Consider the following 12,954-nt stretch of genomic DNA (forward strand, 5'->3'; position numbering starts at 1 on the left):
TTTTTTTTATCTATTATATAGACTATACACCAAAGTATATATATATATATATATATATATATATATATATATATATAGATATATATATATATTGCCACAGACTTTCCCTGGGCCGCAGCCCACCGTAACCTTTGGTGTGGCTACGCCATTGATCCAATCACAGATATTATGATACAGTACACTAAAAACTCTATCCACCAAATCGACGACTAACCTGCAAAATTAAATACATAATTGGCTCTAAAATACAGCTGTATCGCAATGAGTATTGTCCTACGACATCACTGTCATGTAGAAGTGTTGTCGCATCAAGTATGGAGAAGGAAATACCAGTGCTGTAGAGGGAGAAGTAGGATTCTATCCCTCCTATAACCATTTCCTTCCATCATCTCCTCTCACGCTTTTCTTTTTGTCTTATTTTTTTATATAAAATATTCAAAACAAGATGTAGACGTGACGTAACTATAACATTTTAAATAGGAGAGAATGGAAGTGAAGAGAGATTAGGAGGGGAAAAAATCATACTCCAGATAAGGGGGCAAAAATAAAGTAAGGAAAAGACACTTCGTTGCTGTTCGCGGGGGGGGGGAGGAAAAAAAGATATAGATGTGGCGTAATTGTAGCCGTTTAAATATGAGGAAATAGAATGAAAGAAAATTCTACTTTGAGGGCAAATATAAAGTAAGGAAACGACACTTCGTTGCTGTTGCTGTTTTACTGGGGGGGGGAATGTAGACGTGGTGGCGTAATTATAACCGTTTAAATACGATGGAATAGAAGGAAAGAAAATCTTACACCGAGGGCAAATGTAAAGTAAGGAAAAGACACTTCGTTGCTGTTGCTGTTGCTGTTTTGGGTGGGGAGCGGGGGATATAAAGTAAGGAAAAGACACTTCGTTGCCGTTGCTGTTTTAACAAGTTTTTGTTTCGTTGTATCCTTCTCCTTCCACCAACCGGAACTGAGTCTAAAATTACTAATTTTACTGAAGAACTCAATTGCTTGAAAAAAGTAGTAAGGCTCTGTCAGTCGGGGAAAGCCGCTGCTTGATCATTTTCTACTTACCCTCATGAGATTGAGATTTCAACTTTCCAACTTACTTTCTTCGTGATGACGACGATCTAATTGCTGTTGTGTTTAAGTAGTGGGATCACGGCCTGCAGTGGTACTCATCATCATGGCTTAAGAAGAAGCTCCCTGCAGGATTCGGAATCGGCATGAAGTCTCAGAGCTTTTCGCTTTCTCCCGCAACCAGTCTTGCCTCTGCTGAATCCTTGTCCATGCCTCTGGTTTGTTCCCTCCCTCTCTCTCTCCCTCTCCCTCTCTCTCTCTCAGGATTCCTTCTTTTACATTCAGGTCTTATCATTTCTTTAGTTTTTGTTGTTGCTGAAAACAGCTGCAGGAAGTTGTTCTCTCAGCTGATGTAAGCTGTAGTGATTGCCAGAAGAGACTTTCTGACATTATGTCAAAAATGGGTGGTACGTTTCCTCATCCTCTTCGTTAACATGATTTGGAATCTGCATTTGTATAATTTGGGGTTCATGTATCTTCATACAGTTTTACCTGCACTGTTTACGCAACATAATGTACGTCCCGCACGGAGAATATTTGTTGCATAAACAGTACAACTCCGCATAACTTTACCAATTTTGGTATGCCCGCAAAAAATACGACTAGAGGTAAAATAGTATATACAAAGATGCAGTGTTTATGCTACAGAAATATATGGAGATACAACAACCCCCAATTGTGCATCGAACTTGTTAGTATGTTTTGTTGGCGGCGTTAAATTAACTCATTATCGAGGACATATGAACAATAAGTTCTTTTATGGTGGTTGAGAGCCATGAACTTTAGCTGCAGTAGTGAGTAGGTAACTTCTTTAACTCAGAGTGACAAAATGTCCTTGGCCAGGAAAGAGTGAAAGACTATAAATAAAGCTGCTGCTACATGTTCATACCAGTTGTACATGATTGTCTGCTAGTCATGTTTTAGGGCATCTTGTTTACCAAAATTGGACCACCTCTGCATGTGCTTTCACGGACGTTCCAGATAATTTGATAGCACTGTGTTGTTTTATTAGCACAGTAAACATGTAACATTGTTTGCATGCTTGAGCAGAGGTAGAATCGGTTGTGGTGAATGTGTCGGAGAAGAGGGTGACGCTCGTATGCAAATATCCCGGTGCGGCCAAAGTTCCATCCACTCGGCTAGTCCCTGCAGTATACAAAAAACCTCTAAACAAATTTTCGTTGATTCGAAGGATGCTTCGTTCTTCCTCATGTTGATTGAATATTCCAAGCCGAATAAGTCCCAACAGAAGCGTTCCTCATTCTTTGAATTCGACATGTATTTTTGTTTTTTTCTCGCCTTGATATGTACATAAGTAAGTCCGTTGTTCGATTCCATGGTGTTTTGGGGACTGGATTTCTGTAACATAAACCTTTGAGTTGAAGAAAAGTGATGCTTAACCTTGCCATAATGTCAGGAAACAGGCAAAGCTTTATGGTGAAGTTGAAGGAACTAAAAGCCTCTTTCTTAACTTGAACATAACCAGATTCCAAAGGTGCAGAATATCATTTTGGTTCACAATCTTTCACATTTTTCAAATATTCCACAAGCACTTTCTTCCATCGACCTTTTCTCCCCCAAATAATAAAAAGCAACAAAAATTCATCTCAGGTTCTGGCAATTCCAACTTCATGGCAGCAAAGGCAAGTTCTGTGATTTTCTCAACAGTTTAAGTTTCGATTTACCGAAAAACCGGAGATTCTGACATGGCTATACGTCTTTGTTTTGTGCATGAATTGCTGCAGTATTGTTGCATGGTGATGAGGCTCAATGTTGACTGCAATGGATGCTGCAGAAAAATAAGAAGAATCCTTCTAAATATGAAAGGTAAGATATCTGTAGATGGAGACATCGAGGTCCTTAAATTAGAGAAGTTTAAACTATCGTCTTATCAAAGGAGCAACATATATGTATACATATTCTAATATGTCCGAAAACTAATAATCCGATATCTTTGTTTTGTGTTGAAGAAATAGAGAAACATTTGGTTGAGAAGCAGCAACGCAAGGTGAGCGTGTGCGGGAGGTTTGTACCTGCAGACGTGGCGATAAAGATGAGGAAAAAGATGAACCGTAGAGTTGAAATTCTGGAAATCCAAGAGTTTGATGGCAGCACTGAACAAATGGAGCAAAAGGCTATGATTACTACTTGTAGACCACACCAAGTATATTGCTTCTAGTTGTTTGTTAGCAATCATTATATGTACATTAGTATGCCATTGTTCTTGTTTCCCTAACCACCTTTCTTAATCCAATAAAACCTCTTCATGAGTGATATAAAAAACTTTTTTACTTCATGAAAAAATATTCTTTCAAAATAAAAGATCGTTTGGAAGCACTTTTGACACATAACTTGAACGGTAATGATATAACTTTTTTTAAGTCCTAAAATTTTGGACGGTTGATCAAAATATCTAACGGCCCAGATTTTGCCACGTTTGCTAGCGGTTATTTTCAATTTTAGAATTTTTTAACTGCTGGAAATCCAACGGCTAGAGAAAGCCACATAGCCCCCTTCCCTAACCTCAGCTGAATGCCTGCGCGCGGACCCCAAATTTGTCTATTAGTCGACTCAATCGTCAGATTTAGCGCATTTAAAGTGTGCGTTTGGCAAAAAAAAAAATGTTAACGTGGCTGATGTCAGCCTGACGTTAGTTCTCTAATCAGTGGGTCTGGTGATTCCGCCCTGAGTATTGGATTGCCCAACAGCCCAGAGTGTATTCATGTGGGGTGGAGGTGGTCTAATATAGGCCCAATAAGTCGATCAACGGACAAAATATAGAATCAATAAATGGATACAAGAAAATAAAACATAAAATAGAAGACCATTCAAACGCAGCGTTTGACGTTGCTGTCCCGATTCAATAAGGAAACCCATACGTCACGTTCCCAGTCTCAAATCTCAAAAGTATATATAATTTTCTTCAAAAAATCTCATAAATTAAGACGAAATATCTCGCTGGCTCACGACTCTCTGACAAAACCCCAAAAGCATAAAAACGACAAAAAACCAGCTCCTAACCCTAGATTTCCCGATGGCCAGCGACGCCCAGGACTCACATCGCAAGCACCGCCGGGCCTCTTCCGACGACGACGAGGCCGTCGAGAAGTCGTCCAAGCGCCACAAGCACAGACACCACCGCCGCCACCACCGTCACCGTCACGGGAGCAAAAAGCGCGAAGAGGAGACCAAGGCCGTCGTCGACGATGTCGAAGCTCCTCCATCGCCGCCTGTTAAGTTATCTGATTCCGGTGTCAATGGTTCTATGCCTGTTGAAGACGTGGAGGAAGGCGAAATTCTCGACGAGGAGGGTGTCGGTGGCCGGGACGACGGCGTTTTGAAGACGACAGCGGGCTCTGATGCAGAGTCTGGTGAAATTGAGGCTCCTGGAGTCGGCGATCATTCTAATAAGCGGAATCTGGTGTGTTCTGATTTCCCCCCATTCTCTTCTGATTTTTCATTTGCCCGTTGCTTGCTTGTTTTCATGAAATTTATAATTAATTGGTTTTCAAATTTAAATGGGTTTTCATTTTCTTTTCATTTCTTTAAAATTTAATTAGTTGAAAATCTTGGAAATTTGGTAGTTTCAGTGGCCAAAAGAGTTTTATATTTCGTTCTCAACTGTATGATGAAATGTTGTTTGGTGAGAGCTTGTTCAAGTGGCTGAGTCAGTGCCATTGTTTCATACATATGTAAGAACCCGCTCTTGCACTAGCCGAACATGAATCAATTGCAAAAGAAGTTACCCTAGGCGTTTCAATCAAAGAAGACTGATGACTTACTGTTAATTTGTAAGAGTTGGTTACATTGCATATTATGTTATTAACTAACTTTTTTTATTTGTTGTCCTCGGATTGGTGTTAATTACTGCAATTCGTGCACTTACGTTTTTTTTGTGTGGTGTTTTTGGCAGAGAGACAATGACATTGATAAAAATACAAAAACTGGGGGGGACCTCAGTGGTGATGATGATACCAGCGGTCATTTTGTTGGTAAGTCTTGGAATGAGGTTGGTTTGCCTATAGATTCTAGTGTTGAGCCTCAAGATGAATTAGTTTCCAGTGGTAGTGTAAAGGATGATGCCAATGGAGATTTGGCTTTTCACAAAGAGGAGAAGAGGCGACACAGGGAGTTTGGGTCCCCTTCTAGAGGAAGTGATAAGCGAAAGAATTACTATGATGATGAAAAAGAAGACAGAGGTAAATTAGCATATCGAAAAAAGGCGTCATCTGGAAGTAGTGGGGACAAATACAATACCTTGGTGCGCTCACCATCTGGTGATAGGCGCGGTGATGAGCTGCACGGTAGGAGCAGATCAAGGTCATACGATCCTGTGAGGGAGAGATCTCGCTCCCGTAGTGTAATAGAAGAAGAGTCTCTTTCGAAAAGGAGATGTTATCATGAACGGGACAGCTCAATATATGTTCAGAAAAGCAAGGCTGTGCGCGGCTCTGATGATGAAGGAATGGCTCGGGGTATTGACAGTGTTGATCTGATGAGGGATGATGAAAGGGAACACAATATTAGGTATAGCAGATACTCTGGATTAGGCCGTAGTCGAGAAAGAGAGAGAAGTAGGGAGAGGGAGGCGGATCAGGAACGGAGAAGGGAGAAAGATCAAGAAAGAATCAGGGACAGGGAACGGAGAAGGGAGAAAGAAAGAGAAAGGAGTAGTGACAGGAAAAGAGGAATAGGACGAGACCATAGCAGGGAAAGAGTGGTTGATATGGAAAGGAGAAGGGAAGAGCGGCATAGGAGCAGGGACAGGAATAGGGATGATAATAATAGGAGCAGGGACAGGGTCAAGGATGATAGGGACAGAAATATGGAGAGGGGCCGAGATAGGGACAGAAATACAGACCGAAAATGGGAGCGGCGAGATGATAGAGACTGGGATAGGGGTCGAGCTATGGAGAGGGAGAAATATGAAAATCATGAGGATAGCTATGGAAATCGAGATAGGCATAAACATTCTGCTCGATCAAGGCATGATGAAAAAGAATATGACCAGGACAGAAGAAGTAAAACTGATCCGGGAAAGGTACAGAGTCCAAAGAATTATTCTGTTGAAGGTGATGAAGGCACGAAAGAAAGGTAGTTGCTTGTTTTGAAACACGCCACCCCCTCCCTTACCCTTTTTTTACCTTTGATGCATATATTCCTCTTTTTTTAATTTTTTTTATGTAGAGATGAAGATGAAGAAGAAGGCATTCAAGTTGCTGGCCAGGAAGAGGATGATGTGGATAGAATAAAGGAAGAGTCTCGAAGAATAAAACAAGCCATCTTAGAAAAATATAAAAGTCAGCAGTCACAACAAACAAATGAGTTGGGTCTACAAGAACAAACTGAGTCACGGTTGCAGCAGCAATTTGAGCCTCAGCCTTTGGAGCAATCAGCAGATAAAGGTCCTGCAGATCATCTTGAGCAATCAGCAGCTGCTGTCCAACCTGGTCTAGAAACTGATGATGGAAGGAGTGATGGAGATGTGTCTGTTGCTGCATTTTCTGTTTCACCTCAGCAGAATGGTGCTGATACTTCTAGAATGCCTTCTGGTGCCACAGGGCTTGGAGAGGGTACTCCAGAGGTCAGTCCACTCATCCTGAAATTCATATTATCCAGATTTTTTTATGAATATTTTTTTTATTATGAAAACATAGATTCATTTGTTGTGGAACCCGAAGTTTTATATTCTTACATCCACACTTGACTTGCTAGGTTTTGAATTTAACTGACTTATGTGATTTTTATTTTCAACTCGTGCAGAGTGAAGGAGCTGTTGGCGTTGATGATATCTTTGGTGAGACCCCGGTTGGAGTACGAAAATTGGTGAGTCTCAGTGTCATGCATACGTTAGTTCCCTATGCAGTGCAACTTTGTGCTTGCAATTATGGCGTGGATTAGAAATTCATAGAGAGTTAAGTAAATATGGGTCTAATCTTATATCCTGAATAACTTGCATTTGGTTGATCTGGTATTAGTTTGGTTTAATGTGCACATGTTTTTGTCTTGCATGGACAACAATGAGAAAGCTTTGGCCTTTGTTCACGTTGCTTGTTACTTTGCGCTTCAGTTCACGTGTTTATTCATTTGTGATTGATTTTGTCATAGTTGTTGTGAATTTGTATTCACAACTGCAGTTTCTTTAATTTCATTCAACAGTTTCATACGGGCAATATCTGAACAACGTTTTTCTCATTGTGTCTCATTTGGAAGATTAACTGGAGTGCTAGACTTAAATCTTTTGCACTATTTCGTGTGCAGGGAAAAGGAGATCATGTACGAATTGAAAGGAGTGGTCTTCATGATAACTGGGATGATGCAGAAGGGTACTACAGTAAGTATATGACCAGTTCTAATATGTCTTTTCTAATTATTGTTATTTCTTGCTAGGAATTTTCCCCACCTATGATAGGCTTTTAATGGTCTCTTTCAGTTAACAGTTGCATTGCCATGCCTCCCCCTTTTCTTCATGCAGTGCTCTAAAAAAATCTTGCATCTCCATATAGCCCAACCCATGTTCTCTCTTATTGGCTGAATTAGTTTCTACCCTATTCTTCCCTGTTTACTGTTCTCGGTTGCATTCGAATTTGTACAGAATATAATGCTGCGTTACTTGATTGCCTAGGTTGATATTTCATCCAAGACATTTTTTTTCGTACTGTATTTTTACTTTTCTCATTTGTTATGATGTTCCTTTGTAGGTCACCGTTTCGGAGAATTACTTGATGCACGGTATGAAATCACTGCTGCTCATGGGAAGGGTGTCTTTTCAACAGTAGTCCGTGCAAAGAACCTTACAGTTGGTAATGGTGAACCTGAAGAAGTGGCAATTAAGATTATACGGAGCAATGACACTATGTAAGTGATTATGATACCACTTGTGTTGCTATTAGCCCCCCCCCCCCCCCCCCCCAAAAACAAATGAATTGCTATTACTCTTTTACCTATTTTCTTGCTGCTTTTATGTGAATAGGTTAAAGGCTGGTATGACTGAGTTGACCATATTGAAGAAATTAGCGGGTCATGATCCAGATAATAAGCGCCACTGTGTTCGTTTTCTGTCGAGTTTCAAGTATCGAAATCATCTTTGTTTAGTGTTTGAATCCCTTCAAATGAATCTTCGCGAGGTCTTAAAGAAGTTTGGGCGCAATATTGGTCTTAAGCTAACTGGCGTCAGAGAATATGCTAAGCAACTTTTTATTGCACTGAAGCATTTAAAGAACTGTGGTGTCCTTCATTGTGATATAAAGCCAGATAACATGCTGGTAGGTGTTTGCTACTCTGTTGATTGGATTGTATCTCGAATCATTTATGTTTCTCATAGTAATTTATGTTTCAGGTAAATGAGTCAAAAAATGTGTTGAAGCTGTGTGATTTTGGTAATGCCATGTTCGCTGGAAAGAATGAAGTTACACCATACCTCGTCAGCCGTTTTTATCGTGCTCCTGAAATAAGTAATTTTTCTTTTCTTTTCTGTTGAGCTAATGTTGGTTTTTTCAAGTCATGGGATATTGGGATGCATTATTCAGTTTTTAAAATATATCCTACATGATTAGTATGTCCACGTAAAATATTGATCTGGTATTTGATATGTCTTGGTTGCAGTTCTTGGCTTGCCTTATGATCATCCACTGGATATCTGGTCAGTTGGATGCTGTTTGTACGAACTTTATACAGGAAAAGTTCTTTTTCCCGGTGCTACAAACAACGATATGCTACGTCTTCACATGGAACTGAAAGGCCCTTTCCCAAAGAAGATGCTTCGGAAGGCAAGTATTGGGTTTGACATTCACCAACATTTTATGTTTATGTATGAATATGTTCTAACATCTCATTACTGTTTTGCCCGTTCCTTGTATCTAGAAGGTATTCATTTTGCTAATGTTTTTCATGTCTTGGTTTTTGTTCTTATAGGGAGCTTTTACACATCAACATTTTGATCAGGATCTGAACTTCCATGCTACAGAAGATGATCCTGTTACAAAGAAGGTATGCATCTGTTGTCTGGCTTGTTTCTATCTATTTCTTGTCAAGTATCAGAGTTTTGTGGTTTCCTATCAAGTGTATGAGTTTTAAATTCTTCTTGTGCAGGCAATCAATCGGGTGATTTTTAATATAAGGCCAAAAGATATTGGATCACTTATTACGGGTTCTGGTGAGAATGCAAAGATGCTAGCTGATTTTAAAGATCTTTTAGATAAAATGTTTGTATTGGATCCAGAGAAGAGGTTGACAGTATCACAAGCTTTGAACCATCCATTCATCACTGGCAAGTGAACCCTGTTGCTGCTTTACTGACTCCAGAATTCCTATTGAGCTAGATATTTGTACATTTGACCTAATTTATACAGTTTCTAATAATTGGGCATTATCTCTCTTCTCTGTGATGGCCTGAGAGCTTTTGGCACAGTTTTGGCATGGTTGAAGTCAAAAGGGGGTGATGTTTTGGTCAGGAGTACTCATTACTGGCGGGGGTTCTTTCAGTGGATTGTACTGTTTCTATCGTAAGACAACTTGCCAAAGGCGTCTTTTCCCCCTGTAATCATTCATGGTTGGCAAATATGAAAATTAATTACATCCATTTTAATTTTCCATCATGATTATATGTGTATTCTGAACTTGGTTTCTGCAATTTAATCTGTGGAACAACAGGAGATATATTTATCTTCAGCAGTTGTTTACAAAACATATACTTGAATTTTTCTTTCTGTACTTTCCTCTCTTACTATGTACTTTTTTTTCTTGGTTGCTTGTATTGGAGTTCATTCTTCGGTAATTGTGGTCTTTAAAATTTAGTTTATGATTGGTAGGTTTGTTAAACATCCTTCACTTTCATGTCCTTTGTCAGTTGTATCTTTATAGCCACTGTTTCTTAATTATTTGGGTTCTGGAGATTCTAATTTGACTTTTCATTCAGGATATGTGATAATGCTATGAGGCAACCCTCCAGTGCTTAGATGCTTAAAAGGAACCCAGGAGAAGGTACCTTGGTTTTGCTTATTAGGAGAATATTGTGAGGGACTTGGAAATAAATGTCATTCTGCTGCATGCTTTGCCTTTCTGTTGTTCCTAGATAAAGCTACTGGGTCGCTTGGAAACCTATTTAAATTGAATCTTAGTGTCACTGCTCTAGATTAAGTTGGCTTCTTTTTGGTGTGAGGATGGTTACTTTATTTACTTACTCGAGTATTAGTTATCTGAAGTGTATGTGCATGTGCATGCATTCTGAAATGTGCATTGGAACTTCTAAATCAGGGTTCAGTTGATGCGTTGTACCATGTCATGTTTGTTTTCTTTGACGTGTTGTATTCAGACATCTATGTTTTTCTTTCAGTCTTTGTCTGTGCTTGAGAGCGTTGTATGTTACTTTTTGTTTGTTTGTTTTACCTTTTAAATACATACATATCCTAATGAGATTGCATTGCATCTGATTCATGGCCATTCTGGAGGCACTTGCACAGGAGGCATGAGGCTGCTGCTGGATCTATAACAAATTCAGAGTAAGTTAGCTTATGAATTTACTCCTTACGTGCAGTGTATTTCATTACGATCTTTAGTATTAATTTTGGTGCTTATGTTTTTAGGGTATGGCCCCCATGCTCCTGCTCCTGCGCCATCTGTAAGTATATTTATGTCTAACTTGGTGTGCATTTTGTGTGAAGTGAAATTTAAATAAGGCTATAACTTTGACACTGGCTAAAACAGTTGTGTTAAGACTTTAGGAACCTAAAGAAAACACAATTTAATTCCTATTGAAAAATTAAAACATAACTAGCATAATTAGTTTCCCTTGAAACTGATGTACTTATGGAGGTTGCTTAACCTTATTTGATTTCACGACATTGATCAGCACTTTTGAACACCTGGAAGGATACAATGCCATGAAATCAAATAAGGTTAAGCCACATTGTCGGCCTGCACCTTCAGAGGTTGATTCTTGTTATTTGTTGGCTACTCAAAAATATTGCCTGTGCGGATGTGCTTTATTTGTTTTGGCTTCTCTGGTACACCCGACTTTAGTTTTTTCTTAACACTTCAAATCTTTTGTTGTACTTCCATAGTATCATAGCTTTACTCGTATTTTTCTCTAAGCCCAACTTCTCTGTGAGGTTATCATGAATTGAAGGATACCATTTGCTTATGATTCTGTTGTCCGTTTTGTTTGATGAGCGTGAAAGAACATGCTATGCATTCATTTTACTCTGAATTTCAGAACATGCTATTTTTCTTGTCCACCGTTTTCAATTATTACCTTGCATTTTCGTTTTATGCACATATGCCAGTTTTGGAATCATTGATAAGCTCGATTGTTATCATAATTTGGTTTGTAACGTGTTTTTGGTGTAATTAGTTATGGTTTTACTCTGGTTTTTGTTTGATGTCACCGCCGACTTTTCCCTGATCTAATATACTCTTAGTTCACGTTAAGCCGGGTTGATTTGTAATTGGAGATGAAACCCAGGAGGGTCTTTGATTTCTTCAATCCTTCTTTTGGATTTGGATTGATTTTTTAGGGGGCTTGGCCCGTTTTTCTTGGTGTGGTGTTGTTCTTTGTTTGTGGCTACAATAGCCAAGATTTGCTCTTTATCCCTGCTGTCTACAACGCGAAGAAAGTCAGTTTCCGATTTTCCACCAAAGTTTTATTCGAAATTAGACGATGCAAGGGTCTGTTTCCTTTTTGGTTACGGACATGCATATAGCAAGGGAATAGAGACATAATTTTTGTAATACTTAATTTACTATATAGTACGGCAACTACTGTTGATATTATATATTTCAATCAATTCTGTATGGAGATGGATTTGTTCTCCAACGTTTGATGCCGAAAATTGTTTAATTTCACTGAATCTTTATATATACTCTTGTTAAATCAACGAGACGTGTGCCTCGTTTAAGTTTGGCGTAGAGCTCGTTTTCAGCGGTGTCATCATCCAATTATTTAGTACTGTATTAATTGGATGATAGCATGTCCCCAAAACTCGTTCTCAGGAGTGGTGATAAATGTCAATTGCGTGGGTTAAGTGCTTTTGATAATTTTAGGGTCACTTTTGTAGACTAGTTGGCGGGTTGTGTCTTTTGTGGTCAAATAAAAAATTGGAGGGGACCAGTTCTCTCTTACTATCTTCCAATTTTTGGACACAATCGCACAAGAGATCTCCAAGAAGCTTCATCCCCACATGCCATTATTTTCCAAATACGCAACCGAGTCCACACTAAAAAGTGCTCGCTGCCACCCGACTCCTGAACGGGCAATTGGTTGGTTGGTGATTTCGATTGGCCAAGTAAACAAAAAAGCAATGGAGAATGATTGTGGAAGTAGTTCTTTAAAACTGTGGGTGGTTGCTTGACGTGCTCTTGTGCCTTGTAACTGGTAACTGAGGGGAGTGGATGATTCGACAGGGACACTCGGTTTCGCCAAACCCTCGCATGCTGTTTAAAAAAACTCCGTATAGTAGCGAATACGCTTTATTTCCGTTCACAAAACACTTAAATCATGACGAGTTTAGGGTTGAGTGATAAAATCTAGCCTTACATAGAAGAGCAATTTACATGAAATGAAATCAGCATCGTAAATCATACGTTGTCATGTGCAGAAAAACTCGCTTGACAATGTATTATTGGACAAGTTAGGTTGTGTATCTTCTTACACAGGAACATATAAACTATGACCTGAAAGAATCCATGTTGGGCCTAATGTTTCAAGTGACACGTGTCTAAAGAGTGTAAAATCAACTACATTCCTTCCTTGCTCTTGATAGATTTTTAGTGTGTTCTAAACACAGACATATATGTCATATGTCATTATATAAGAAGAGTGTCACTAAGGAAAAAAATAAAATTCTCTCTACATGTATAATGACGTATGGCGTACCATTCCGTGTTGCA

General features: G+C 39.2%; 3 protein-coding genes across 11 annotated transcripts; all 3 read left to right on the top strand.

Annotated features, from left to right (window-relative positions):
- Positions 1 to 868: 868 nt before the first annotated feature.
- On the top strand, positions 869 to 2,539 carry LOC126595523 (uncharacterized). Of its 3 annotated transcripts, none has more exons than XR_007613572.1 (4): positions 869 to 1,286; positions 1,394 to 1,475; positions 2,119 to 2,383; positions 2,486 to 2,539. XR_007613572.1 is itself a non-coding variant. In XM_050261799.1 (3 exons), the coding sequence occupies exons 1-3, from the start codon at positions 1,215 to 1,217 to the stop codon at positions 2,283 to 2,285; spliced, it is 321 nt and encodes a 106-aa protein (XP_050117756.1). In that variant the 5' UTR covers positions 869 to 1,214; the 3' UTR covers positions 2,286 to 2,479. The 3 variants fall into 3 exon arrangements, 1 of the variants encoding a protein (XP_050117756.1); XR_007613574.1 differs by having other exon boundaries at positions 2,493 to 2,539; XM_050261799.1 differs by lacking the exon at positions 2,486 to 2,539 and having other exon boundaries at positions 2,119 to 2,479.
- LOC126595524 (heavy metal-associated isoprenylated plant protein 6-like) lies at positions 2,506 to 3,351 on the top strand. Its single transcript, XM_050261800.1, has 4 exons — positions 2,506 to 2,563; positions 2,680 to 2,711; positions 2,814 to 2,895; positions 3,039 to 3,351. Exons 2-4 carry the CDS (start codon positions 2,700 to 2,702, stop codon positions 3,245 to 3,247), a joined length of 303 nt encoding a protein of 100 aa, XP_050117757.1. The 5' UTR covers positions 2,506 to 2,563; positions 2,680 to 2,699; the 3' UTR covers positions 3,248 to 3,351.
- A 647-nt stretch (positions 3,352 to 3,998) lies between these two features.
- On the top strand, positions 3,999 to 11,923 carry LOC126594819 (uncharacterized). 7 transcript variants are annotated; one of them, XR_007613439.1, is made up of 14 exons: positions 3,999 to 4,489; positions 4,982 to 6,162; positions 6,256 to 6,652; positions 6,832 to 6,894; positions 7,330 to 7,402; positions 7,770 to 7,926; positions 8,042 to 8,333; positions 8,408 to 8,522; positions 8,674 to 8,841; positions 8,987 to 9,057; positions 9,160 to 9,619; positions 9,986 to 10,050; positions 10,518 to 10,568; positions 10,653 to 11,923. XR_007613439.1 is itself a non-coding variant. In XM_050261071.1 (11 exons), the coding sequence occupies exons 1-11, from the start codon at positions 4,103 to 4,105 to the stop codon at positions 9,343 to 9,345; spliced, it is 3,090 nt and encodes a 1,029-aa protein (XP_050117028.1). In that variant the 5' UTR covers positions 3,999 to 4,102; the 3' UTR covers positions 9,346 to 9,756. The 7 variants fall into 7 exon arrangements, 1 of the variants encoding a protein (XP_050117028.1); XR_007613442.1 differs by having other exon boundaries at positions 10,530 to 10,568; XR_007613441.1 differs by having other exon boundaries at positions 9,160 to 9,572.
- Positions 11,924 to 12,954: the final 1,031 nt, after the last annotated feature.

The sequence above is a fragment of the Malus sylvestris genome, chromosome 13 (assembly GCF_916048215.2).
Source record: "Malus sylvestris chromosome 13, drMalSylv7.2, whole genome shotgun sequence".
NCBI classification, from domain to species: Eukaryota; Viridiplantae; Streptophyta; class Magnoliopsida; order Rosales; family Rosaceae; genus Malus; species Malus sylvestris.